Source organism: Podarcis muralis, chromosome 10 (genome assembly GCF_964188315.1).
Source record: "Podarcis muralis chromosome 10, rPodMur119.hap1.1, whole genome shotgun sequence".
NCBI lineage: Eukaryota > Metazoa > Chordata > Lepidosauria > Squamata > Lacertidae > Podarcis > Podarcis muralis.
Window position 1 is genome coordinate 45365024 of NC_135664.1, and position 27285 is coordinate 45392308.

At 44.0% G+C, this 27285-nt stretch overlaps 3 protein-coding genes across 5 annotated transcripts; 1 reads left to right on the plus strand and 2 right to left on the minus strand.

Moving 5' to 3' along the window:
* Positions 1-1130: 1130 nt before the first annotated feature.
* Positions 1131-4402, minus strand: SMDT1 (single-pass membrane protein with aspartate rich tail 1). The gene is made up of 3 exons (XM_028746270.2): positions 4201-4402; positions 2721-2861; positions 1131-1426 (listed from the first exon to the last, which is right to left on the minus strand). Exons 1-2 carry the CDS (start codon positions 4336-4338, stop codon positions 2724-2726), a joined length of 276 nt encoding a protein of 91 aa, XP_028602103.1. The 5' UTR covers positions 4339-4402; the 3' UTR covers positions 1131-1426; positions 2721-2723.
* A 696-nt stretch (positions 4403-5098) lies between these two features.
* Positions 5099-8577, minus strand: PHETA2 (PH domain containing endocytic trafficking adaptor 2). Of its 3 annotated transcripts, none has more exons than XM_077934923.1 (3): positions 8397-8577; positions 7906-7990; positions 5099-7796 (listed from the first exon to the last, which is right to left on the minus strand). In XM_077934923.1, the coding sequence occupies exon 3, from the start codon at positions 7757-7759 to the stop codon at positions 6962-6964; it is 798 nt and encodes a 265-aa protein (XP_077791049.1). In that variant the 5' UTR covers positions 7760-7796; positions 7906-7990; positions 8397-8577; the 3' UTR covers positions 5099-6961. The 3 variants fall into 3 exon arrangements, with proteins under 3 accessions (XP_077791049.1, XP_028602101.2, XP_028602102.2); XM_028746268.2 differs by having other exon boundaries at positions 5099-7768; positions 8397-8573; XM_028746269.2 differs by having other exon boundaries at positions 5099-7768; positions 7906-7993; positions 8397-8573.
* Positions 8578-11475: 2898 nt separating this feature from the next.
* Positions 11476-26475, plus strand: NAGA (alpha-N-acetylgalactosaminidase). Its single transcript, XM_028746712.2, has 9 exons — positions 11476-11617; positions 14987-15164; positions 17267-17441; positions 20304-20481; positions 21501-21595; positions 22804-22965; positions 24281-24478; positions 24988-25131; positions 25902-26475. The coding sequence occupies exons 2-9, from the start codon at positions 15010-15012 to the stop codon at positions 26082-26084; spliced, it is 1290 nt and encodes a 429-aa protein (XP_028602545.2). The 5' UTR covers positions 11476-11617; positions 14987-15009; the 3' UTR covers positions 26085-26475.
* Positions 26476-27285: the final 810 nt, after the last annotated feature.

Genomic DNA, 27285 nt, shown 5'->3' on the forward strand with positions numbered 1-27285 from the left:
ACAGTGGTACCTCGGGTTACATACGCTTCAGGTTACAGACTCCGCTAACCCAGAAATAGTGCTTCAGGTTAAGAACTTTGCTTCAGGATGAGAACAGAAATCGTGCTCCGGCAGCATGGCAGCAGCAGGAGGCCTCATTAGCTAAAGTGGTGCTTCAGGTTAAGAACAGTTTCAGGTTAAGTATGGACCTCCAGAACGAATTAAGTACTTAACCCGAGGTACCACTGTACTGTATTCCTTCCCACTATGCAAGGGAGCCCTCCTGTGGTAGAACTGCATGCTGCAGCACTGCTGTGGCCTCCGATTCTTCCTTCTTCAAAAGCTCCCACAAGAAAATCCTGCTTACCTGAAGTAAGAGGGTAGTAATGTTCCCAATTGCTCTGAACAATATTCATTGTTCAATACAAGATTATGCAAATAGGATCATGTGTACAATTATTTCATAGCAGGGCTAGCAGTCATCCTTTTTTTTTTTAGCAAACATGGCATAAGCCAGGGATGAATGAGGCATGTGTACTGAAAAGTGACAATCCATTTTTGAATCCACAGACTCTAATCCCATTGACCTTCAGAGCATAGGAAAAACATGTGGTACAAATAAAAATAATGTTTAGGTAAATTGATGATACAGGAAGCAATTCCTCTTTGCCAAATGTTAAGTTAATTTTATCAGAACTTAGACTTGCATGCATCTCTAGACTTTGGTAGGTAACATGAACTCAAGATACCACTTATGAGTCAATACAGTAACACGTCAAGTTCGAAAAGTTATGGCATAATCATTTACTGTACACCAAAATAAAACAGTGCCTGATATCAAAGGGCTTCTGCTCACTATTAGATATCAAGATTCAAAAAAGAAGTATTTGTGCTGCTGCTTCTTTTTTTGGAGCAAGTCAGTCTAGCCGAGTTAAATAAAGTTACTTTTTCTGTTAAACATAGAATTTGCAGTTTCTCAAAAAAAAAAAAAAAGAAGAAGAAGAAGAAGAAGAAGAAGAAGAAGATGATGTAAAGGGGTGAAAGAGAATTGAAATTATTAATGCTTTTCAGCAAAGGTATGGTGCAATAATACTTAATCACACTTGGATCCCTGCGTGCAACTTAGGACAATTTAAAGAAGAGATGTAAGCCTTGGTCTGTTACTCTTTATTTGCAATCTAAATCATTTCTTCACACTCATTAGAACAGGGTTCCAAGCACTCTCTTGAACTAGGTGTTACATACAATGATTGCTGAACCAAGGAAATATTCTGCCTATGTATGTAGCCAATCCTCATTTACACATGCACAGAGCATTTACTGGTAGAATGGGGGTCCAACTCTCCCAAAATGTCTTCTTTAAAAACTGAAAAGAGGGGCCATGACTAGACATTGACATCAGAATAGTTGTCTATGGCTTTCGCTCTTGTTTTCTCCTATTTTAACCCTGTAAAGAAAAAAGAATATGTTATTTCACACTGCAGAATTGGCCCCATGTTCAACCCGTAGGATACTAGCTTTGCAAAAATTAGAGAATGGCAAAGAACACCAGTATTGTGCATATTATAAACATACTGTTTGCTGCTTTCTATACAACACACAGCTTATTAAAACAAGTTCACTGTGACATTGGCAAGTGTATTTAGCATATAGAACAGTGATATTGCCAAATCAGTGTAAACATTTTGGTCATGGCCTAATGAATTTATTGTCTAGTCAGCTGTAATTCTTTCAAAATTATACTCACAAAAAGTAAGACAAAATAGTAACTAAATTATAAGCAGAACTGTTTGCATATGCTTAGTTTATTATATAGGAATAAAACTAGGAATAAAAGAATGGGAAAGAAAAATACTAGGAATAAAAGAATGGGAAAGGAAAGGTAGGAAACAGTGCTTTTAGGACAGGAATTGTGATCTAGGGCAGTGTTCCCCAACCTTGGGCCTCCGGCTGTTTTTGGACTACAATTCCCATCATCCTTGACCACTGGTCTTGCTAGCAAGGGATGATGGGAGTTGTAGTCCAAAAACAGCTGGAGGCCCAAGGTTGGGGAACACTGATCTAGGGTATATATGTGCTATGATAAGGGGGAGAAGAGATTTCAAAGGCTGCTGCAACTACTCCAATAAAAAATGATGAGCTTCTCAGTGGCCTTCACTGCAAACATTGTAGGGACATGCAGGGTGGGGAAACTGTTTCAGTCTTAAGGCCACATTCCCTTGCAAGAGCTTTTGGGGGTGCATGCCAGTGCTGGATGGGGCGATGGATGCAACTCTTTATGCAGCTGACTGCATTCCAGCCAGGCAAAAATCAAGAGGTTTCTACACATACACACCCATACTTCCCATCTTTCATTCACTAAACAGACATTCTAACAGTTCATGGACACATTCCAGCCAGGCAAAAGCACAAGGATGAGGAGCAGGGCTGGTGAGGGGATTGTCCTGGAAAGAGGTACATTCAGCACTCAGGTCTGACGTTCCCCACCTGTAGGACAGTGTATGAGAGGTTGAGATGCAACCAGATTCATTTCTTGCCTATCTTGTACACTCATACTCCACATGTTAGTACCAGTTTTCATGAGAATTTAAGTATAGCTGGAGTTTCTGGGTATCTGTTTTGACCTAACGGGTTTACCAATGAAGGATTGTCTCCAAGTGTTTTATTATGGTTTCACTCATCCTACATCAAATGAAGGGGGCAACTTCAGATCAAGTTTCTGCTTTTATCTATAGCCATACCTATTAATCATCATCGTCGTCATCTTCTGGTACAAAAATATCATGTTCCTCTAGCAAGGCTGCAAAGTTTTTGCTGATTTGTGTCCCAACATAGAGGAAGGGAATTACAATGGCAAACACACGAAGGAGACCAAAGGGCATCTGCAGAGATTAATTGAGAACCAGTTTAATATCTCTTTCCATGCAAGTCCTGCAGAAAAAGTTGGTCATCAACAAATCTCTACAAAGCTGCCAACGTACATAAGTCTAGAGCTGATGGAAAGATTTAAAGAAATGCCATTACCCTTCAAATGCTTGCACCCATAAATAATAGCACATATTCTTACTGTTCTACTAATTCACATTTAAACCCACATAGAAAAATATTTGTAAAAATGTCTTCAAATATATGGAAAAACTAAGTAAAAAAAAAGAACAAAACTGAGTATTAGTATTAAGCCAGCAACACATTTTATATCCTAAATACATAAATAGGAAAACTAAAAGTTTGCATATTATCAGATACTCCAAAGTGTTTTCCTCATGGGCGGAGGAACCTACTGTAGTAAATGATCCAGCAAAACAGTTTTGCTCTCAATTCAAAGCATGAAACTCAAATAATGGGAAACATAAGTGCAGTACTGTATAACAGCATTACTCAATGTACTGCAGCAGTGATTACCAACTTATTTTAGAAGCACCTAAAATTCATTTTGAACACAGCAGCGAAAATCCTTTATTCTATGGGTCACATTAGCTCACCTCCCCCTTTTTCTCGGGTTCCTGGCAATTAATTCCCTTTGCCTACCGTTTTTGGACCCACTCTCATCTGCTCCTCCTTGCAGCCCCCATTTTCTAGACAAGTGCTTGTGGAACTTCTGAAAGCCAAATGTGGGGCTTCCCTTAAAACGTTTCTCCTGGAAGCTGAGCGGAGGGGGCAGGGAAAGGGCTCCGAAAGGCCACATTCCAGACACCTGACAAAGAGTGGCTGGTCCATCCCACTTCATACTTGTCAAATGCAACTTGACATGAAAGCAGTCGGCCAGGTATCAGTCATCCGCATTACTAACATTTCCTGTCACCTGCTACAAGGAACAAAAGGGGCAGCAAGACAGGATCTTCGGGAAAGGTCTCCCCTTTCCGGCTTTAACCGAGCTGAAGGAGGAAAAGGAAACACACAAATATACCCTTTTTTTAAATAAATGATTCCCCCCCCCCCCGTAGCCCACAGGCAGGAGAGGGGAGGAAGCGCTCACTATCCCCCTATGGCTCTTGTCTTACTGATCCTTACGGGATCATTTCCTAGTGGTGCTTCTGTTCTAAAGCCCGCCCCTGCCGCCTTATCCATTGGGCAAACCATCTGCCAAGCCAACAATACTTTCAAGCCATTGGCTGACACAACGTCCTCCAAGCCCGGCAGCCCATCCCGATTAGCGATTGGCTGGCTTCACTCCCAGCTCGTTTCCCCTCCGCGACCAGAGGCTCCCCTCCGCGCACTCACTTTGACGGGCTTGGGCAAGATGGCGCCAGTCCGGGTGACGGTGACATTTCGCGAGGGGGCAGCGGTCACCGAGGGGCCCCTCTGGCTCCCGACGGGCCTCGCCCAGCACCCTGCCGCTGCCCACAGGCGCCCAGCCATCTTCTCTGTAGCGCTATAGCGACGCGACGCGTCCGAAGTGTCGGAAGGATGGGAGGTGCTTTCTCAAATCTCGCGATATGAGGATGAAGGAATAAAATACCTCCAGGGCGCGCGTGGCAGGAGTGATGCCACAGAGATTCGAAAAAGATAGATTGCTCTCATCGCCTCGGATGGGTCGTTTCTTGGTTCCTATTTGAAAAGTCCCTCAGGGCGAAAGTGCTCAGAAAACCCAACAGAGGAATCTTATGTTTTAGCTTGACCCCAAACAGGAGTAGTTCCCACTTTTACCAACTCTAATCCAGTTACCTGTAACTTTGTTTATTTGCTTTGCCAATATTCAGAGAGGTCCCCTGTCAATGAAGTGCCGCTTTACTCTTTATATTCCTTTTAAAGGGCTTATCACATTTCTGTGATGTTAAATGTGTGTGTGTGTGTGTGAATTGTCCTAATATTTCTGTTTATTGTGCATCATGTTTTTACATTACCTTTATTTTTGTAAACAACCCTGTGACCATTTTAGTGAAGAGAGTATATAAATCTGTAAATAAATTAAATTTGTTACCTACGAGTGTAGAGGGGGCTGTGGCTACAGAACAGCAGAGGGCTTGCCAGACTGGGTATCTGGTTGGCATCTGTGGTACATTGGAAAGTAGACTAGGTAAATACTTGGTCTGATCCTGCAGGACACTAATTATGTTAGAACTCCCAGGGAGGGAACTCAAGACACATTCTCATCACTTTGCAGCCAAACACTACAATATATATATTAAAAAGTTTATTCAAGAATAAATTTGTACTACAAATAACTATGAAACAGTAGTGTATATTCTTGTTTTAAGTCTAAAACATAACCCATGCAAACATACAAAAAAGTGTAATTCAAGGGTGTATGTAGAGCACCATGAAGTTATTAGCTTCCATTTGTTGTACGACCTTAGCAGGCATATTCTGGCTGCTGCTAACATTATTGCAGATCATAATTTTTTTCTTTGGAGTGGATATATTACTATCTTCCTTCAAAACATTAACCATTTTCACTGTTGGAAGTGACATATTATTTGCCATGGTAACTTGATTTTATCATATTAAAAACGGTCATGGTGGTTCTTCCCTCCCAGCAGGGATAGTCATTCCATTTGAACGTTGCAACTGGTTATTACCAGCACTGGTCTGAGGCCAGGATGACTTGGTAAACAATGGTTTGGTTGGCCAATTAGTTATAGTTAAAGTCACTAATGTGCAAGAATGCTAAAGAACAAACCTGATCCCAAAAATCAGAATGCAGCAATATGATATAAAGGCAGTGTATACTGGACACCAGAGAACAGGAATCCAGTGCCTATTGGCATCATTTAAATTGAAGTTCATGGACTTATGACAACAAAACTCACAACTCAGTGATTGCAGTTGAGATGGCTGAAAAGTCTAGGTTTATACTGTTCTTCACCCTAGTCAGGCTATGTACACATTAGCGGCTTCCTTTGGAGACTATTTTATAGGTCAGAACAACAGGGCCAAGGGACAAATGTGGCTCTCCAGGTTTCTCCATAGGGCCTTAGAACATTCCCCAAACCACACCCCTCCCTGGCTCTGCTTTGCACCCTGATTGTGTTTGCCTGGCTAGAGCAGGTTCTTGAACTCCAATAATGCTTCTTGCTTGTCTAGTTGGAGGATAGAAAGATATGTGCAAGTGCATGTAGAAACTAGACTACAGTACAATGCTAACATCTGCTCTGCCCACTGCTGGCATTCCGTGTAATTAAATGGTCACACATTATGATGTTAGTATGTGGGAGCAACTGTCCCTAATTTGTTGGTTCACTTACTCAGATCTAGGACATGTTGCCTCTTGAAGAGGTTATCTTCAAATACTGACTTAAAAGGTAGCAAAAGCCCCAAAAGTGGGGGATTCCTTAGTTATGGATCTTGGAAGCATTTTATAATGACTACTCTAGGGCAACACTGTGACTAATAGTGTGAAACTACTGGATCAAATTTCACCTCGGCAAGAGGTGGTCTTAGGCAATTTGCTTTGCTCTCCATATGGCGATAAATATACTAGCCCACCTTTTCAGATTGTTGTCAGTAACCTTTATGTAATGTATGTAAAGATTATTGGATATTTGAAATGTGCTGTATAAATGATTAGTATTATTAGTCTTAACACAAGGCTCAAAGCAACTGGAATATATAGATTGAATGTCATTAACTGAATTGTATGGCTCAACAGAAATTCAGATTCCTCTCATGTGTTAAGAAGCCACTTGAAACATGAGAGTGCCAACTTGAGCTTTACAGCACAGTGCGAAAGAAGTAGTGAAATAAGTATGCCATAGCCTTTTGCTAACACTGCTTGAGATACAGATGGTGCCTGGTTAATTTTCAGAGATATTCTAGGCATTTCAAGATCCCCATGGGCAGACTATATTTTGAGAGTAACCTAGAACATACACATATTTGCAATCCACTATTCCAGAAAGCAATATAGGTTCTTTGGCAATTTTGTTGGCCAAGAGCAAATCCACAAGTGCACCAAGAGGTCTGTGAAAACTTGTTTTGCTTCTATTTTTCTCTTTCCTTCCCTCCCTCTTCCCCACATCCCAAAATACTTTCCTCAATATGTTCACAATACATTCTGGCTTTGCATCCATTCCATCCTCGCCTCGGCTATCTCCTGACCGTACCAATCGTGCAACTTTGAGAAACAGGCTGTCTCTGGAGACACTGGGCTTTCCTGCACAGCAGAACCAAGGCCTGGAGCAGGCATTCCACCTGCACTGCTGCAAGCTGGTCTTCGGCGAGGGGGTAAAGGCGGGGGTTTCAGATACCCCACATCATGGTCCAAAACAGCTCCTGCAACAGTGCAACTGTTGTCCCATGTGGAGTACCCATTTTCTGAGATGACAGGGTGCTCCTGGAGGGGTACTGCTGTGGAACTGGAAAGATGTCGCTTCCAGCCAGAGGAAGGTCTCTTTGGAGATTTGTGACAGGTGACTAAGCTCTTCCGCGCTTCCTCCAGCTGCTTCTCTAGTTCTTTAACCACGAGCCTCATGTAATCAAAGCTGGCCCTGGAAAGGGCCTTCACCCAAACCTCCATCGCAGCCTGGCAATCAGCAACCAACACATAGGCCTTGCCACCGCTGCCATCGAAGCGGATAGCGAAGGCAAACTCCTCAGCGGCCTCACACAGCTCCACTGTGCAGCCCTCCAGCACAATGAGACCCAGAGGTTCACGGCTCTGCTGCTCCTCGAAGTAGAAAAGCAAGTTGCCTTTGAGGATGAACCAGCAGCGGTGGTAGGAACTGGTGTGGTGGTGGTGGTGGCGGCGCTCCACACGCTTGCACAGAAAGCCCGTGTGGTCTGCCGGAGAGTCGCAAGTGGCATAATGTGCCACGCAGCGCTCGTTCAGCTTCATTGCCATAAGGGTCCCCTGAGGAGCATAGAGACAGACAGGTTTCCTGATTGCACCAAAAAGTGATATTTTAAAGCCCCAGTGACACCCGGAATATAATTTTAGTCAATATTCCAGCTCATCTATACTGTTTGAGAGAGCAGAGAGAGTCTTACCCAAAGCCTGGATTTTGATGGATCTGCCTTCTTCCATGGGTAGATGTGTGCTGCAGTCTCGTCTTAGGCCACTAGGTACCCTGCTCTGCTAAAACAAGGGACAAAAGTTGCAAACTTCACTTAGCTTTTACTGCCATTAAAACAGCAGATCTTCGCCTCTTCAATCAATAGCGGCACCCTCTTCTGGAAGCTGGAATGGAAACCACATTCGGATGTTTCCCCCCTTTTTATACATAGAGCAATCAAGCTGACTGGAGTAACAGCAAGTTGGATTAATGGCCAACTGAACTGAGTCTCCAGAGTCAGAAAGCTCTCGGGAGGAGATGGAGATCTTTTTAAAGCCCCAGAACTCAGGCTGCCTGCCTAGTCCCCAGGGTGGGGTGGAGTGGGGGGGGTCTCCCTATAAACGGAGCTTGCGGAAGATGGTTTTGAACTCGGGGAGAGCAGGCCTGCTCTGAAAGCCAGGGGACAGATTTTATCTCTAACCTTACCTTGTTCCAACGCGGGATCTCTAACCTCTTCATCCATTTCGGCGTACCCCGTTACCCCTGCTTTAATTAACGTGTTGATTTTAAAGCGACTGTTTTGTTTTGTCCTCCCTCTTTCTCTGCGGAGCTCTGACTATTATTGGTTTAGAGCAATTTCGTAATGCAAAACCCGGAGCGCAAGATCGCTTCTGGAGTAGCAAACCCAGGGATGGCTCTTTAACAATCCACGTTTTCCAACCCGCCTCACATTACAGAGCGGAGGTTTTACTTTTTTTATTCCCCCATTCCTACCCCCCTCCCTAACTGCTCTGCTTTTTCTCTTGAGGTCTTGGAAGCCACGTATAGAAGAATCAGACACGGAAGACTTGATTCACCGTCTCAGACCTTTATGATTAAATCTTATACCTTGGATGTTTCAAAGCCTTTCATGACCCTATCTTTCCTTTAACTCTGTGAAATGGGTTCAATAGTCAACATCCACATCTCTCCTAGTATCTGCATTGCTCCCCCGCGCCCCAGATCCTTTATCCCAAACAATCATATTTTTACTGAGAAATGGTATATTCCTCACTCTACCCTCCACCCGAGCGTTTGCAAGAGCTGGATCAGGGCTCGTCGCAAAAGGCAAAAAAGAAAAAAAGAAAAAAAAAGGGCAGGGCAAGGACATACAACAAGTTTTCTTGATGATCGTGCTAATTTATAAGGATCTCCCAAGGGCTCTTACATCCATAGCCACACTTGCTTATTATGCTAGGGTCTTCCTTGACAGCAACTCCAAGCTCGGGTCAAGCTGGAAGTGTAATATTGGCGGTGCCACTAACGTGTCGGTGCTAAAGTTGTGCGAAACATAAACAAAGGACATGCAGAATGGGCTTTTAAAAACATATACATGCTACTTTATAGTCACCAGAGGGCATCACATTGCCGCATGCAGCAATTTCACAGGACTAGAAGGAAGCCCTTCAGTCAGAAAACAAACAGCACCCGACTCACGAAGTTGTTGTTGTTTAGTCGTTCAGTCGTGTCCGACTCTTCATGACCCCACGGACCAGAGCATGCCAGGCACTCCTGTCTTCCACTGCCTCCCGCAGTTTGGTCAGACTCATGTTTGTAGCTTCGAGAACACCGTCCAACCATCTCGTCCTCTGTCGTCCCCTTCTCCTTGTGGCCTCCATCTTTCCCAACATCAGGGTCTTTTCCAGGGAGTCTTCTCTTCTCATGAGGTGGCCAAAGTATTGGAGCCTCAGCTTCAGGATCTGTCCTTCCAGTGAGCACTCAGGGCTGATTTCCTTCAGAATGGAGAGGTTTGATCTTCTTGCAGTCCATGGGACTCTCAAGAGTCTCCTCCAGCACCAGAATTCAAAAGCATCCATTCTTCAGCGATCAACCTTCTTTATGGTCCAGCTCTCACTTCCATACATCACTACTGGGAAAACCATAGCTTTTACTATACGGACCTTTGTTGGCAAGGTGATGTCTCTGCTTTTTCAGATACTGTCTAGGTTTGCCATTGCCTTTCTCCCAAGGAGCAGGCGTCTTTTAATTTCATGACTGCTGTCACCATCTGCAGTAATCATGGAGCCCAAGAAAGTAAAATCTCTCACTGCCTCCATTTCTTCCCCTTCTGTTTGCCAGGAGGTGATGGAACCAGTGGCCATGATCTTCGTTTTTTTGATGTTCACCCTCATTAAAAGGTTCTTTAATTCCTCCTCACTTTCTGCCATCAAGGTTGTGTCATCTGAATACCTGAGGTTGTTGATATTTCTTCCAGCAATCTTAATTCCGGAGGACTGCAAAGGCGAAACGCTTCAGGCGGCAGCGAAGCCAAGGTTTCGCGAGTCCTTGATATGTTTTAAGCAACCAAGAAAGCAGGAAAGGGACAAGGGAGAGGACGTTGCCAAGCAGGGCATAGGAGAATGTTAAGTTGTGGGTGAACATATCAGAAGACACAGCGATTCTTCAAACAGCTCTTGTTTATTCACAGGCCAGAACAGAACTGAACTGAAGGGCTCAGTCAACCTGGTTATATAGAGCTCCAGTACAACCTACCGGTAACTGTAACAATTTTCTAAAACTATCCAATCACTGGATGTCACTTTCTATCCCTTATTTGCATAACTATCTACAGTATCCCCCTGCTGGCCCAGGGTGAAAACTTCAGTACATAACAGAGAATGACCTCCGGTCAGCATGAAGTTAAGGAAGTGGTCGCCAGCCTCTTGCAGCCTCCCAACCCTTGACAGGCTGCTGCAACCGCCTTGGCCGACCTGCATGCATTTTAAACTACAACTCCCATCAGCCCCCGCCAGCACAGCCCGCCTGCCTAGTCTTTTCAAGGCGTGGAATCAGCCCACTGTTGTTATCTCGGGGTCTCAGTATGGGCCAAGCTAGCAGAAAGCAACAGAAGTCTTAGAAAATTAGCTTTCCTTTTTGTCAAACACACTATTAAAAAAGCGCGTGCGCACATTGCCGAAGTTCTCCAGACAGTAATCCTGAATTCCAGCACCTTCCGTTTCAGGCTGGTGTTGATTTAATGTTTTATTGGAATGTTGCATGATTGCAGTTTTGATTGTTGTGAACTGCTTTGGCATCCACTGATTTGAATAAAGCGGGGGAAGGAAGTTTTGAGGCGGGTATGTTGCTAAAGCATCTGGGAAAGGGCAGTCTCCTGGCAGGGTTGCCATATTTGAAGAAGTAAAAACTAGGACACCCCATGTTGAGGGTTTTTTTTCCCTTTCCAAAACCCGAGATTTTTCGCTTGACTAGCTAGCCTAATATCCAGGACAAAGCGCCGCCTTTCGGAAATTCCCCCCAGTAAGTCAATTCCGCCTTTGAAACCCCGTTGATGTCCGGGATAATCCGGTCGTATGGCAGCCCCAAGAGGGAGGTATGGATTGGAGAGAGCAATATTTATTATTGTGGGGGCGAGATGCACGAATTTCAGTCCTTTATTCCGCTGAGTAAGCTTTGCCATATATGCCACCATGAGCAAGCCGACGGAGCCCGCCCCATCCCCGCGCTGCTGCTGCTGCTTCCTCATTTGCTTGCAGCCAACCAGCCTCGGTGCTAATAGGACTCAGATCAGCAGGCTCGCAAAGCGGGCCAGCTGGTCATGTGACCAGTAGAAAGCAGGAAGCACGCGGTTTGCAGCAGCCTCTCCTGAGCCTTCGTCCTTGCACCTGGTGTGGTCGTCTATGCTCAAGTGTGGCTCGCAGTCGTGCATGGTAAGCGCGTGACTTGACCAGGAGTCGTTGTCTGGCGGGTTGGAGAGGTGAATGTTTTGCTGGGGCTCCCCGGCTGGGAGACAGGGAAGCTGAGCAGGGGGAGGAGGTTACCGGGATTACCCGTTTCTCTTGAGAATGAAATGTCTCTCTTCTCTGCGATCAGAATCTTGTCTCCAGAACGTGACAAGGAACAACACAAAGTGTGAACAGCCAATAATGCCGTAGTTATGCTCCCCCTCCCCCAGTCAATGCATCGCTTTGCCTTTAGCAAAGTTCTTAACTGCATTTTGGGAAAGATCCTGCCAGGCAGCCTTCCCCAACATAGCGCCCGCCAGATGAACTATTATTTGCAGCCAGCACAGTCCTCCGAACATCTGGAGGGCACCAGGTTGGGAAAGGCTGCTGTAAGATCTCATGAAGTGACATCTGAAATACAGGCTGACTTCTGCATCCTCTTGACCCACCTAGAATAGTAATAGCCAAGTAATGTGTGTGTGTGTGTTTGTGTGTGTTCAAACTCTTATGGTTGTGTAATAGTTTGTTGCCTGTACTCTAAACTTCTTCTCTGTTGTTCCAGAAGGCAGGGCTAGTAAATTTCAGCTAAATCTTGGGAGCTGACTGCCTTCACAGGGGGAAGGGGTAGATGCTCTGTCACTGGAGATAATTCCGTTAGGGCTGTTGCTGTTGTTGTTTCTTGCACTGCAGATCCTGCATTGAGCAGTGGCTGATTGGAATACATGATTCCTCTTGCTCTGTAATTCCACCTGCGGTAATTGCGCCACACCAGCCACTCCCATCATTCCTGACTATTAGCCATGCTGGCTGGGCCTGATGGGTGTTGTAGTCTAAACTATCTGGAGGACACCAGGTTGGAAAGTCCGTTCCACACTCTAGAAAGGCTCCACTTCTCCACCTGGCTACCTCTAGTGAAATATCGACTAGCTGATGTTTAGCAGTAGATGGTTTTGCATTTACACTGCTATATTTTAAGCACAACACTTGCTCCTCAGCAGCTAAGAGATAAAAAAAAAAAAAGCTGCACAAGCTTCAAGTGTTGATCTTCTTTAAAATGAATTTTTTTCTGCATGGTGCCTCCATTATGATGGAACATAATAATAACTCATTCCATGAGTAGAGATTCTCAAGGTCATTTCTTATCTGAGTACAGAGTTTATTATCCAATGGATAACAGGGACATTATTTTTATTCAGGAGTAACCTCATGACTCCTTGGCCACCCCCAGTTTTTTTACGTTTGACATTGTCTATTCTTTAGAGTGGTTGAGTTTACCTGGATCATATGTCAGAGTGGTTGAGTAGTCTAAGTGATAGTCCGATCCCTTTTTAGGATTAAACATTTCTCATAATTTTGCCTGCAATGAATTTGAAACTGAAATTATAATCAGGATCAGGCCAACTACACAAGAAATCCAGGGAGTTATTTGCACTGAAGCAGCTTGAGATCAAAGAAGTTACCCCCAGGATCCTTTGCAGAGAATTCTGGGAGTGCATCACTGGGATTTTTCAGATGACGCTGCTTGGGGCAGAAAATATCTTAGGCTGGCAAGGAATGGACTCTCTTTTGGAGTTCTTGCAATAAGAGGGGCAAAACTCTGAACTAAAAAACAAGAAAAGGGGATAATTATCAAAAATCATCTGTTTAACATTGATCATGGAAGCTGATATGAGGAATGTTGCTAATTGTTCAGATTTGATCATGAAATAACCCAGGACTTTTTAGAGTTTCATAAAGAGGGCAAGTTTTCCTTAGCATTTCCATATTTGCAAGACCGCTGTGGTCTCATTCATGGGGACTGGGCTGGTTGGGGATGATCAAATAGGCAGGACCCGTGTAATTGACTTGCTAGGAATGTAAAACGAGCTATGCAGCTTCCCAGCTGCTCCACTGTTCTGACTCTTCCCCTCCTGAGAAAGGCGGTGGTTGAAATTCCATGAAGCTCAGGCATATCTGCATTCTAGGTGGCCACCTGGCTGTGTAGCAGCCATTGTAACAGCTGGGGGAGCTACTGCAACAGCTCTGGGATAGAAACTGCACAGCACCCTGTTCTTTCTGCTGCCAAGCATAATAGGGTTATGGCAGCATAGATGATACTACACGACAGCTAGGCCATATGGCATCACACAACATTACACCGGATAACTTGAACATCGGGAAACAGATTCTGTCTCAGTAGCTGTTGCGCCAGTTTATCTAATTTTCTGAAACTTGGGCGTTCCATCCTGAACCCACTAGCTGCTACTGCTCCCCAATACTGTCAGATATTATCTGCATGTGTCACTTCCCGCTACACCCTTCTCTGAAGGCTCAGTGGTAGGTCATGTGCTTGCAGGCAGAAGTTTGTCTAACTTTCAGAAACTGGGGCAGGTCATGCTTAGATATACCTAAACTGCAAGCTGCAAACTAGACACTATGCAAGGAGGGACTATAGCTGCATCCTGCCTTTCTTTAACCTCTAATCCTCCCATGGATGTTTACAAACCTGTTTGGCCTTGAGACCAAGGCTGCTTGTCAATATGTGCTTTGGCCTTGTGCTGTGATTTCAATCTTTGGAATGACTAGCGCTTCAAGAGTAGTAGGACCAGATGGCGGCTCATATTTATTTGATGGCATATATGATGATGAACTGCAGGGCTGGAACATACGAAGCTGCCTCACACCAGGTCTGGCCAATGCTCCATCTAGTGCTGTATTGTCTACATTGATTAGCAGCAGCGATCTAGGATTTCAGACAAGGAATCTTTCACAACTCTACCTGAAGATGCTGGGGGTTGAACAAGAGGCCTTCTGAATGCAAGGCAAATGATCGGAAAGGCAGGGGATCTAGATAATATCTGATAGCACAGGAGAGCATTGTGCTGGTGGTAGCTAGAGGCTCTTGGATGGAATGAGAGCACTTTGAGTCATGTGTTGTACTGTAAAGTTTGGATCGTGTTGGACAACTGATTGTACTGTTCAAGTAGGGGTGTCTTTGGATAATTACACCTTTGCTTAATAGACTGAGATGTGCACAAGTGCTTTGTTCCCCTTCCCTCATCCCTTCGTGATCCATCTCAGTGAAATGTAGTTTCGTGTTCCATCCTACACCTGGAAACTAGGGTTATCATCTTTGGAAATGAGCCAAGATCTCAAATCACAATCTGAGGCAGTTCAAGATTTCAGCTTGTTCGAAATAGGTCTACCATCATTCACCGGTTTGGACATGACAGTAAGCCATGGTTAATTGGAGACTTGCTCATTTCACTGAAGTATGCTGTGAAGCAAAAAGCGAAGAGGGTTGTGGAGTGGGGTTGCTGTTACCTTCAATAACCTTCTTACTGAAAACTACTATTATTTGCTCTCACTCTGCAGCGTTGATTTATTGATTGGTAGTCATGAAGCTCATAGCGTCTGTACTGCTTGCGGCCTTAGTCAGCACCTCCCTGGCCCTGGAGAATGGGCTCATGAGGACACCTCCAATGGGGTGGCTTGCATGGGAACGATTCCGTTGCAATATTGATTGCAAGACTGATCCACAGAACTGCATCAGGTAAGTGGAAGAGCCTTGGAAGCTCTGCAGCTTAAACATGTGTGGCAGGGGCAAGGGAGGGGAGGAGTGAAGTCCCTTTGCATTTCACACAAAGCTGGATCTGTTTTGCAGGAAGGATGCCTCGAGGAAGGCCCATTTTACTTTCCGTCCATCTCTATTTTATGCTGCCATCTGAATACCCACTAGCTGTGCTCCACTTTTCAACTTTACATTAAAAAACAAACAAGCTGGTGGTAGGCTTGATGAATTCTGACGGGCCTGTCAAGGAGGGGGTCGCTTTCCCAAGTCCTCCCTCCAAGCTACTAATCACTCACAGGCACCGAACGGGTTATTAGGCTTTATTGACATCTTCTCTGGCACCAGCTAAAAAAAAAAGGTAAAGGTACCCCTGCCCGTACGGGCCAGTCTTGCCAGACTCTAGGGTTGTGCGCCCATCTCACTTAAGAGGCCGGGGGCCAGCGCTGTCCGCAGACACTTCCGGGTCACGTGGCCAGCGTGACATCGCTGCTCTGGCGAGCTAGAACCGCACACGGAAACGCCGTTTACCTTCCCGCTTGTAAACGGTCCCTATTTATCTACTTGCACCCGGGGGTGCTTTCGAACTGCTAGGTTGGCAGGCGCTGGGACCGAACGACGGGAGCGCACCCCGCCGCAGGGATTCGAACCGCTGACCTTTCGATCGGCAAGCCCTAGGCGCTGAGGCTTTTACCCACAGCGCCACCTGCGTCCCAGCTACAGAACAGCAAACAAGAGTCTCATCCATGACATGTTCTCTCCTCCCCTCGGCAGGTTAACTTGAATATTTATAGGGGTTGGGGTATCCTGGCAGCCAGCCAGCCCCATCGCCTGGTCCCACTTGGGGGACTAATTCTCACCACCTGCCTAAGGGGCCCCACCCAGCGATACCTGCTTACAGAATCACTACTTCATGAAAAGGCCCACAGGCCAGGCACATTTCCCATGCCATTATCTCTGCTATGTTCAGTGTGGAGAAATAAAAGGGCAGTGAGTTTATGTTTTACATTGGGAGGGATGTTTGCTGAGTGGAGTTTACTTCTGTGTAAACATTAGAAGGATCTTGACCATGAGGAAGAGCACTGCTGGATAATACAACATTATGTTCAAGTGCTTGCTAAGAAATCTTGTTTATTTGAATAAAGATTTAATATTGTGTAATGTATTCTGACGTTAGCATTGTAACGCACATTTATTTGTAATGCACATTGTGTTTGATGTGGGAAGTTTTTGTCTGGTCTGGACAAAGTCAGTTTAACTGTTGCTTGAGGCCTGAACTGGCATCTGTATGTTCAAATTCTCGGTATGCTAAAGAAGGAGAGAAGGAATATATAACTCACTTGCTAGGTGAAACTTTAGACTTTTCAGTGAGACGGTGTCCAGTACGAAAGCCAGAGGGAAGATATTTGGGGCACAACAAGACAAACCTACAGAAAAGGGTTGGAAAAAGAGGATTCCAGCACGGCCTTCAGTTGTTGTGTATGACAGGCATAACTGAGATGGAGAAGATAAAAGGTCAATCTGGTTAAAGCTGTCTTAGTTTAACATTAATAGTTGAATAGAAGCATTTGGTATTTAAAGTGGCAGCAACAAGTTGACAAAGCATATACTCATTTAGAGAAACAATCCTATATTTAAATCACCAGAGAAGCTTGGAGACTTAATCTTGTAATAAACAAACATAAACAGCTTTGTTAAATTTAACATTTGTATCTGACTGTCTTTGTACCGTGCCTGTACAGTTATCGGTGAGTTAAGTGTTCAGAGGGGAAAAAGGAGACTGAATAGTGGCAGTGGCACAGGTTTAGGAGAACCATTGGAGAGGGAGTTGAGTTTTGTTATTGTACATTAAGTACATAAAAACAATAATGAAATGCAATACGAAACTTCCATTTTAATTTGTTGTCCAGCTGTGGAAGCTCTCATGGGCAAAGCTTGCCACCTGTTGGTGAAAATAGGCAACTGCATGCTTGCCTTGGTTGTACAGCCCTGCATGGGTGGTCGCTTCCGTGTTGTTCCCTGCGGCCACAAATAGTTCAGGGTCACTTGGATGTTGTTTTTAACTTGCTTTTCTCTTTGTGGGGCAGTGAAAAACTCTTCATGGACATGGCAGATCGCCTGGCAGCAGACGGCTGGAGGGAGCTGGGCTACGTGTATGTCAATATAGACGATTGCTGGATGGCAAAAGAGCGAGATTCAACAGGGCAGCTGATTCCGGATCCTGAGAGGTTCCCTAGCGGCATCAAAGCCTTAGCAGATTACGTGAGTGATCCATAACTCCTGGTGGTGAAGCAAGATCCGGGGCATCTCCCATCCGTGGTTTTTAAGAATGTATTTTGTGCTTTCATATATCAATATATATATCAAGTTCCGAAACCTGCGGATATAGGGCGGTATATAAATTCAATTAGTCAATCAACCAACAAGAATCCCCTTCTAGCCATCAGTAGTGAGGACTAAAAAACTTGTGAAATCACAAGTCCCCAAAGCAACAAGGTCCTGTTCCTTTGGTGGCTTCATCTTGCTTATTCAGAATAGCCTGCAGAACATTCCCTCCAGTTCAAAAGCAGCTTTCATTTAATTCTAGTATCCTTGATCTCCCGGGCCCACCTGGATTGCGGCAAGAAAGGTAATAACAACAGTTGCTTGGGCCATCATCCCTAGACCTAGTCATGTGGAGAAGCAGAATATGAACTAGACAGCTGTTGGATTCAGGAGCAGAGTTGCCCATCATCATCATCATCTTATTATTTATACCCCGCCCATCTGGCTGGGTTGCCCCAACCACTCTGGGCAGCTTTCAGAACATATACAAAACATCATAAAACATCAACCATTAAAAACTTCCCAATACAGGGTTGCCTTTAGATGTCTTCTAAAACTTGTGTCGCTCTTTATCTCCTTGACATCTGAAGGGAGGGGGATCCACAGGGAGGTGCTGTCCAAATCACAAATATTTGCTGTTAGTTGTATCCAGTTCCCACCTGGCTCATGCTTGCATTTCTGCAGTCATGGGAATGCAGATAGTTAAACTGTGGAACTCACTCCCACAAGAGGCAGCGACCGTCCCTAACTTGGATGGTTATCAATGGTTGCTAGCCATGATGGATGTATTCTCCCTCTGTGGTTGGAGGCAGTAATACCAGTTTCTGGAGACCACAGGGCAGGAGAATTGGCCACGGTTGACCAGGCATCTGGTTGGCCACGGTGAGAACACAATGTTGGACTAGATGGGCCATTGGTGTGATCTAGCAAGCACTTCTTTTGTTCTGATGCTCATTTTTGAGCTACGCTGAGCGTAGGAGAAAAGTCCTGTGCGAAACATCCCCAAAGCATGTACTGGATGTCGGAATCTCCATTCGATCGAGCTGATAAAAGGCTCATGTTCGGAATCGCCTCCCGACGATTAATTGACGACCTGATCCTTTGATAAGGTCTCAGGCATGTCGTCCCAGCAGAGTTCCCAAAACAGCATGCGGAAGAGACGAGAGGTTTGGGCTACATTGCTATGCTTTATTTTCTAGCTACGCAGAGAGCAAAGAAATATACATCCTCTCCCTGTGAGAGCAGAGAGCAACTGAACAAAGGAACAAAGGAAACAGGAAACCACTAGTGTCACATCCTGTCTCCCTTTCCCTTGAGACTGCAAGGTCTCTGGAATGTAAGCAGAGTCCTGTGACTCCCAGCAGCTGCTCAGTGAGAAACAGAAACTAGCACTGGATATGGGTCCCATAAGCTCTGAACATGGGCTGCGAGTGAGAGATAGGGAAATTATGAGGAATTTTCTCCATATTAGCTCTATTCCAGAGTGAGCGGTACCAAGCATCCACTGTAAGCTTTTGGGTGGTTTTTCATTGAGTTGTAATAACTTTCTGCTGCCAATATCCTATATGAGGCCAATTATTTTGACATTGGTATCATCAAAAATATTCAGTAACATTAATTTTGGACAATAAACAATTGTTTCTTTACAAATAGTTCTGTCAAAATTGAATTCCAAAAATCTTGCACTAGCTGCCATTCAGTCCACCATAAATGATAATATGTACCAAGTTTATTGCAAGCCCTCCAAAGAATTTTCTGATGCGGAAATAAAACATTTTTGACATTTGCAAAGAAGTCCTATGCCATCTGTGTAATAATTTTAAGGCGTTTTCCCTAAGAAAACTGGAAACAGGTTTTAAGGGCCGAATCTGATTTTACAAGTATTTTCTCGTTCCCACACTGATCATGTAGCTATGTTAACTAATGATATTTTTAATCATAGTTAAGCACACTCCAGAGTATCCCCTGACCTCCAAATTGCAAATCTGGTATTCCATTTTTCTGTTATCAAAATGGAAGCGTCATAGTGGCAGAAAGTATGCGAGGGGAGAGAGTCTTTGTGCTGACCACCTCCATCACAAGGATCCTTCAGAAGGGAGTTGCTGCCAGGAACATTATGCGCAGGTGTATTTTGATGCGTTGAATAGAATGATAGTTTATGAGTCATGGCAGAGGGGAGAGCATGTGTACAAATTCAGCTGGCATTTGTTTGTTTTGTTGCTTTTTAAAAATGCTGTTAATATTATTTTATAGATATGAACGCTGTAGTACTTTGTGAATCCTATAATATGATTTTTAATTAATAAATACAAATTGGACTATAATTTGATATTTTTATTTTACTTTATTATTTTTTAATTCAAGTATTATGATTGGATATTTAATTGGATGTTTTTATTGGAAAATCATTAAAAATGATTCTTTAAAAAAAGAATCCTATAATATGATTTTTGGTGTAACACCGATGTTTAGCTTTTTTTTTTTACTTGTTTGTTAATAGAGGGTAATTGTTTTATTTGTGATTTGCGATGGTTTTGCTGATGATTTGTTAAGTATTGTATGCGATTTATGCTGTATTTCATCGTGATGTTTCATTATGTAATTTTTATCTTTTGTTTGTAAGCCGCTTTGGGATTTATTTGAGTGAAAAGCGGGGTAGAAATAGAATAAAAATAAATAAATAAAAATGGGGAAAGACACACAAGCATGGCAACACACCAGCTGCTTTGACCGGTCGATGTTACACTTTGTCCATGGGAGTTCCCCGTCCATCTTTCAAGTTCTTCTTTCTTTTTGTAGATGCATGCCCGGGGGCTGAAACTCGGCATCTACGGTGACTTAGGCACCCATACTTGTGAAGGGTATCCCGGCACAACACTGGACCGGATTGAGCAAGATGCCTCGACATTTGCCCAGTGGGGAGTGGATATGCTGAAGCTGGATGGCTGCTATTCTTCAGCATATCAGCAGGCTAAAGGTAAGGACTGAGGCTTCCTCATTGCCTCTGTTCGCTTTATCCTGCCCCCTTCAGTGCTCCATCTCCTTCCTTCCTGGGCCTGGACTGACCCTGGCTGCTTGATCTTGATCTTGCTGATAAAAAAATTATTTGAATCTGCTTTTGATGTGTGTGTGTCTCAGATACAGTGGTACCTCAGGTTACATACGCTTCAGGTTACATACGCTTCAGGTTACAGACTCCCTAACCCAGAAATAGTACCTCGGGTTAAGAACTTTGCTTCAGGATGAGAACAGAAATCATGCAGCGGCAGCGTGGCAGCAGCAGGAGGCCCCATTAGCTAAAGTGGTGCTTCAGGTTAAGAACAGTTTCAGGTTAAGAACGGACCTCCAGAATGAATTAAGTTTTTAACCCAAGGTACCACTGTGGGTGTGGGTGTGTATATATATATGTTAGTTACACAAGGTGTCATTCCTTTTTTAAAAAAAATCTGGTTTAAGAGGAAATCTGAATTTAATACAATCATGTTATAAGGGTGCTATCTAAATCAATGTCAGGGTAGACTCATTTAAATCAGTGAACAAGTTTATTGATTTCAGTGTGTCTGCTCTGTCACTAACACTGGATATCATGTTATGTCTAGATATTCTTTTTAAACCAGAATCATGGCCATCTTTAAAAACATGCTAACTGAAAGGCATTTTTTTTCTGTTTAAAAAATAGAGTGGGGAGGGAAATAACTTGATTTCTGATATATATATATATATATATAAAACACTATATATATATATATATATATATATATATATATATATATATATATATATATATAACACAATATGCCTCATGTTGTGTTTCTTATTGTGGGTGTTCAATTGGATCCAAGTAATCACAAGGGCAAGAATACAGGAGACGGCATTGTGTACCTCACCAGAATTATCCTTGGAACCCAAATAGATTTTCTTGTTTTCCAGTTTCCATGCCTGCCCCCTTGCAACTTGCTCAGTTTTCAAATTATGAATATTCTTTATCCCTAAAAGGTTATCCTAGAATGTCCAGTGCTCTGAACGCAACAGGCCGCCCAATTGCCTATTCCTGTAGCTGGCCAGCCTATCGAGGGGGACTTCCGCCCAAGGTGAGGCCTTGCTGAAGAGGCTTTGGGGCTGAGGTCACCTCCTCAGTCCTTTAAAGTATGTTCAGAATTTCTGAGTGGAAATTTCCCATCCGATTTTGACAATTTGGGTGGAGTGAGCAGGAATCTACAAATCTATGCCCACCACTGGCCACCAATCAAGTGCTTCTTAAGCTGATAAGAGACAGGCAGGACTGCCAGTTTGACCTTGTGCTACACTTTTGGAAGCACTCTGGAAACAGCTCAGCTGACAAGGAGCAAGACCTCAGTCCTCCCTGACTCATCATTCCATATCCACAAAGGCAACCACAGGGGCGAGGGGAGGGGTAGAATAAAAAGCCTCCAGGACAATGTCTGTGATATTTTATGTCTCCTTTCCTTCAAGATCAGGATAGGTTATTTTGATTCCCCCTATATTATCTTTACAATAACTCTGAGGTAAATTAAGCTGGTAGTTGATGACTAGCTGATGATCATCCAGTAGGCTTCATGGCTGACCAGAGATTAATAACTATCTCCCTGACCTAAGTCTAACACACACTCTGCTTTTTATTTTATTTACAGTGTAAATTAGCCCCAAGTGGTTTCTCTTTGAATGGTTTTGTCCAGTAACTAGAACAGTGTTTCCCAAACTTGGGTCTCAAGCTGTTTTTTGACTACAATTCCCATCAGCCCTGACTACTTCTACTGCTAGTTAGGAATGATGGGAGTTGTAGTCCAAGCACAGCTGCAGATGCAAGTTTGAGAAACATTTAGCTGTCAGGGAAAAGAAGAGGAGGACATTATCTGCCAATGTGAGCTTCCCATGGGCTTCTTGTTGGCCGCGTGGGACACAGAGTGGTTGGCCAGTTGAAAAAAGCATGGCTGGATCATCTATTGGCACCATTTCTGTCTGTTGATAATCCTAGCTTGCAGCACCTGTTTTGGGGTACTGCTTCGGGGTGCAATGTTACCATTTGTGGTCAGTTTTCCCATACTTTTTGTGCTGGCTGGGGTTTATTGGAATTGTAGTCCAAAACATCTGAAGGGCACCAGGTTGGAGTGACCTAGACATGGTGATGTTGAGCAGAGGAGGTTAACATTGAAGCTAGAAGAGAGATGGTCTCAGAATTTCTAACGCTAGAAAAACTGCACCTCGCCCTCTGTTTCTCCAAAGCGTAAAGTGTACAGCTCTATTGGTAAATAACCCATTTCACATCTTTTTTTTCCAGGTGAACTACACACTCCTGGCAAACATATGTAATCTCTGGCGAAACTATGGTGATATACAAGACTCTTGGGAGAGTGTCCTCTCCATAGTGGATTGGTTCTCGGCCAATCAGGATGTACTTCAGCCAGTGTCTGGCCCTGGCCATTGGAACGACCCAGACATGGTAATGCTGAGTCGAGGAGCTTAACATGAAAGCTAGGAGAGAGGGAGAGAGACTGTCTCAGGATTTCTAAAGTTAGAAAGATGCAGCAGAGACTCTTGTTGGCAGGAATTCCTCTGCTCTCAACATCTTGCGTAGAAGGGCCGAAGCCTGTAAGTTAAGTGATTTAGCTGGCTTTTGTGTTTCTTTTTGGGAATCCTTCAGTCCACTGCAATGCCCATCCTTCTACCCTGGGTTGTTCATAGCCTTCTCTTCTGTGACCTCTAAATGTTTTGCAAATAAACATACGTTGCATCATTTATTCTGTAAGGTGTGGAGAGTCAAAGAGTTCCGCATGACACAGAATTTCCCTCCCCCAAGAAATCCTTCATCTTCATGCAAACATACAGATTTTTTGGCTTCTGAAATGTTTACCAGTCTCCACCCGTTTTCAGGTTTTTTCTTTCAAGCCTTCAAAATTTACAGGAAACCATGAGGTTCCCCGGATGCTGTGCATGGTAGCCGTTTCTGGACTTGTGCACTTGGTCCCTGAAAATATATCTTAGAACATTTTTAGAAACATGTCCAATTGGTGATGTGCATATAGTCCAGCGGCGTGTGGTCATTGGAGTAAGGGAACTATGCTAGTCCCCTAAATGTTCGCCTGGTGCCTCCTTCCCAAAGCCCAGGAAGCTTCTGCCTGGCTTAGGGAGGCGCGTTGCCCATGTGTGCAACACCAGGACTTCACAACATCACACACATGGCATCGACCCCCTGTGCCCCTCGCAAGCTAGCACCTCTGGCCCTAACTGTTCCTCTATGAAAAATTTCACTGCATGTCACTGATATAGTCCTAGTGGCCTGTGTTTGCCGCGCCTGGACTAGATTTACCTTTTAAAACAACATTTCTCAGAAGATGCTGTACAGAAGTGCTGCTGAAAGAGACTAATATTTCACGTCCTCCAATTCAAAGCAAATTTTATTGCGATTTTAAACCAGATATTTATAGATTTTAATGCAGGTTTGGTGACTGGAAAAAAGAAACACGTCTGCCTAATCACAGAGAAGTGAACTAGCTTTTCTGATTTCTGTTCGGTGAACTGGAGCAATGTTCTTCAACCTTGGGTCCCCAGATGGTGTTGAACTACAACTCCCATCATCCCTGACCATTGTCTAAGCTGGCTGAGGATGATGGAAGTTGTAGACCAGCAGCATCCCAGGAAGCAAAGTTGACAAATACTGAACTAGAGCCTTCCCTGAATAGAGCCATCATCTCTTTTTACTTTCATCCTTCACTTCAATCTCATCCTTAGTTTTAACCTTCTTCTTTGTCCTGCAGCTAATCATTGGAAACTTTGGCCTCAGCTATGAACAGTCCCGCTCCCAGATGGCCTTATGGACTGTGATGGCTGCTCCCCTTTTCATGTCCACAGACCTCCGCACCATTTCTGAGCAAGCACGAGAAATTCTACAGAACAAACTGATGATCAAAATTAACCAAGATCCCCTGGGAATTCAAGGACGCAGAATCCTTCAGGTAGGGAAGGACTGGATCCTGTAACTCAATAGATAAGCATAGCCTGTAAACCCTTGGAGCTGGGAGTGCTGTCTTCTGCTTTTCGATCTGAGGAGGAGTGGTAACTTGAGCCAAATGTGGGTAGTTTCATTTTATATCCTGACTTTCTTCCAAGGCATATAATCTTAAAGGGTGCAGTTAGACGCTTGTGCACTTTTTTCTGCAGCGTATTTACAGAAGTAGACTTACAATTTAGACCTAACTGAGCACTGTTTGCTATTGGTAGCACTGTTTGCTATAGGTAACAATATCCCCCGTTTCCAGCCACTTAACAATTTGCAGTGTTCAGTCCCTGGTATCTCTAGGGAGAGCTAGGGTAGATTTCTGTCTGAAACACTGCCAGTCTGGTAGATAATACTGAGGCAGATGGACCAATGGCCTGATCCAGTATAAGGCAGCTTCCTAAATTCCTTGTGTGTCCCAGAGGAGTGTTCCTGTTATTGGCACGTAACTTCAATCTGCTTTTGTAGGAGAAATCTCGCATAGAGGTGTTCCTGCGCCCCCTTTCCCAGTCAGCCAACGCTCTGGTTTTCTTCAGTCGGAGGACAGACATGCCGTATCGCTACACCGCTTCCCTGGCCCACTTCAATTTTACCCAGAATGCTGTGTATGAGGTAAGAAAGAGACAAGGCTTATCAGCATCTTGGAGTAGTCCCTATCTTTGCACACCAGCAGGGCTGCTTCTTGTCCTGTGTAGAGGGAAGAAGGTGGTCTTTGGGGGTGCAGACTCCACACACATCATCTTCAAGAACCTGTATGTTAATGGTGTGTCTTAAGAGTTTCCGCATTACCATGGAGAAATCTCACTCTCAGCCTTCCAACCTTGAGGCCCCTCCCTCTAGCATTCATCTTCCCCTTGCCTACCTTGGATTAGGCCTAGCGGATAGACACAACAGATTGGTGATTTGGCCATGCAAATGTTTGTCTTTTGTGTTTGGGGCAGATAGCGGAGTTAAAATTAGCATGGAGCTCTTTACCCATGGTGCGTTTGCCCCACAGAGCAGCCTTCACCACAATTTACATTTTTTAAAGGTCACCATATCCTTGTTGCTTCTTTTACCAGTGAACTGTGCATTTGCAGCAGTATCAAGAATACTACTACACAGCAAGCTATAATGCAAACCAGAAACTCACCATCAGAGTTTGTTTGAGGTGGAGGGGTGGCACAAAACAATGAGATGGGGAATTAAGTTTTCTATCATTTCAAAATCCATCTTGTAGATTGTTTTAGCACTTTTCCATTTGTCTGCTATCATGGCTGTGAAATAGCAACTGTATCCGGTATATTCAAAGCAATATATCCATGTTCATTCATTTATCTGTATATAATCTACATACCCACAGAGTTAACTATGTCCTGTCACAATGATTCCTTCTGTTTCAGGCACAGGATGTGTACAGTGGTCAAATTATCACCGGCTTGAAGGCTGCTGATAACTTCACAGTGGTCATTAACCCCTCTGGAGTAGTCATGTGGTTTGTCTACCCAACAACATACCTCGGCCAGCCGGCCAGCTTTGTGAAGCAGCTGCCTGAAGCCAGGAAGTTCCATCCTTCTGCCATGTGATGCCAAAAGGCCAATTGCCAGCTGCTACGATTTCTCAGCGAGTCAGGCCAGGTGTGAAAGTGTTTCACCTTGTATTGCTGATGGCACCTCAAAGTGGGGTAAGTGGGTGGGGTCAGAAGGGGGATTTTACACACATGCAGTGTAAAAACTGAGACAATGCACCATCTACCTCCAAGGTGCTACTGCCTGATTCTATAGATCCACTTGGAAGTCTTTACTTGCATCAGAGTTGCAGCCTTAATGGTAGCCAAATGCTTTGAAATCATTGGAAATTTAAGTTTAGATCATCTTAAAACAGTATATGGAAATTTAAGATATTCATATGTAAGTGAAAACTAACTTGCCTGGGATTTTCTAAAATTAGTCTGAAAAAATCTGATTAAGCTTCAAATTAACCATTTTCTTCTCTCTTTTCTCCTCCATGCTGCAAGTATTTTACCTGTTGTAGTATCTGAGGCAGTTAGGTTTCATAGTGGAGCACATGGAGAGACACCCAAACACTCTTATCTGCATCCAAGGCTTACTAGAACCCACAACAGCAATTCACATCTTTGAATGTATAGTTGTAGACACCACTCTTATGATCCTTTCTGCATGCTGAGAGTACCAGTTGTGAAAGCTAGCATTTCAGGTCACAGGGATCTAGTTAGTTTTTTCCTTGACATGCTAGCATATCAGCAAGGCAACTTAGGGAAACAGTCAAAATAGGCTTGCATGCATTCAGGAAGGATGTATCACGTTACTGAACATACTTCCAGTTACAGATGGGTAGCCGTGTTGGTCTGCCATAGTCAAAACAAAAAAAATTCCTTCCAGTAGCACCTTAAAGACCAACTAAGTAGTTCTTGGTATGAGCTTTCGTGTGCATGCACACTTCTTCAGATGTGTATCTGAAGAAGTGTGCATGCACACGAAAGCTCATACCAAGAACTACTTAGTTGGTCTTTAAGGTGCTACTGGAAGGAATTTTTTTTGTTGTTACTGAACATAGTTTTTGGGTTTTAGGAATATCAGTGCCCTTCTATTTCAGACAACAGATCCATCTGGTTCAACCTCCTGGAAGCAAAGGCAACACACCACCTCTGCCCCCCCCCCCAACCCCCCCCCCCCCCCGTTATTCAAAGGCTGTCTGTCTTGGGCTAAAGGCAACCTCACCTATTACAAAATTGTTATAGGAAACACGTGTATATATGGATTAACG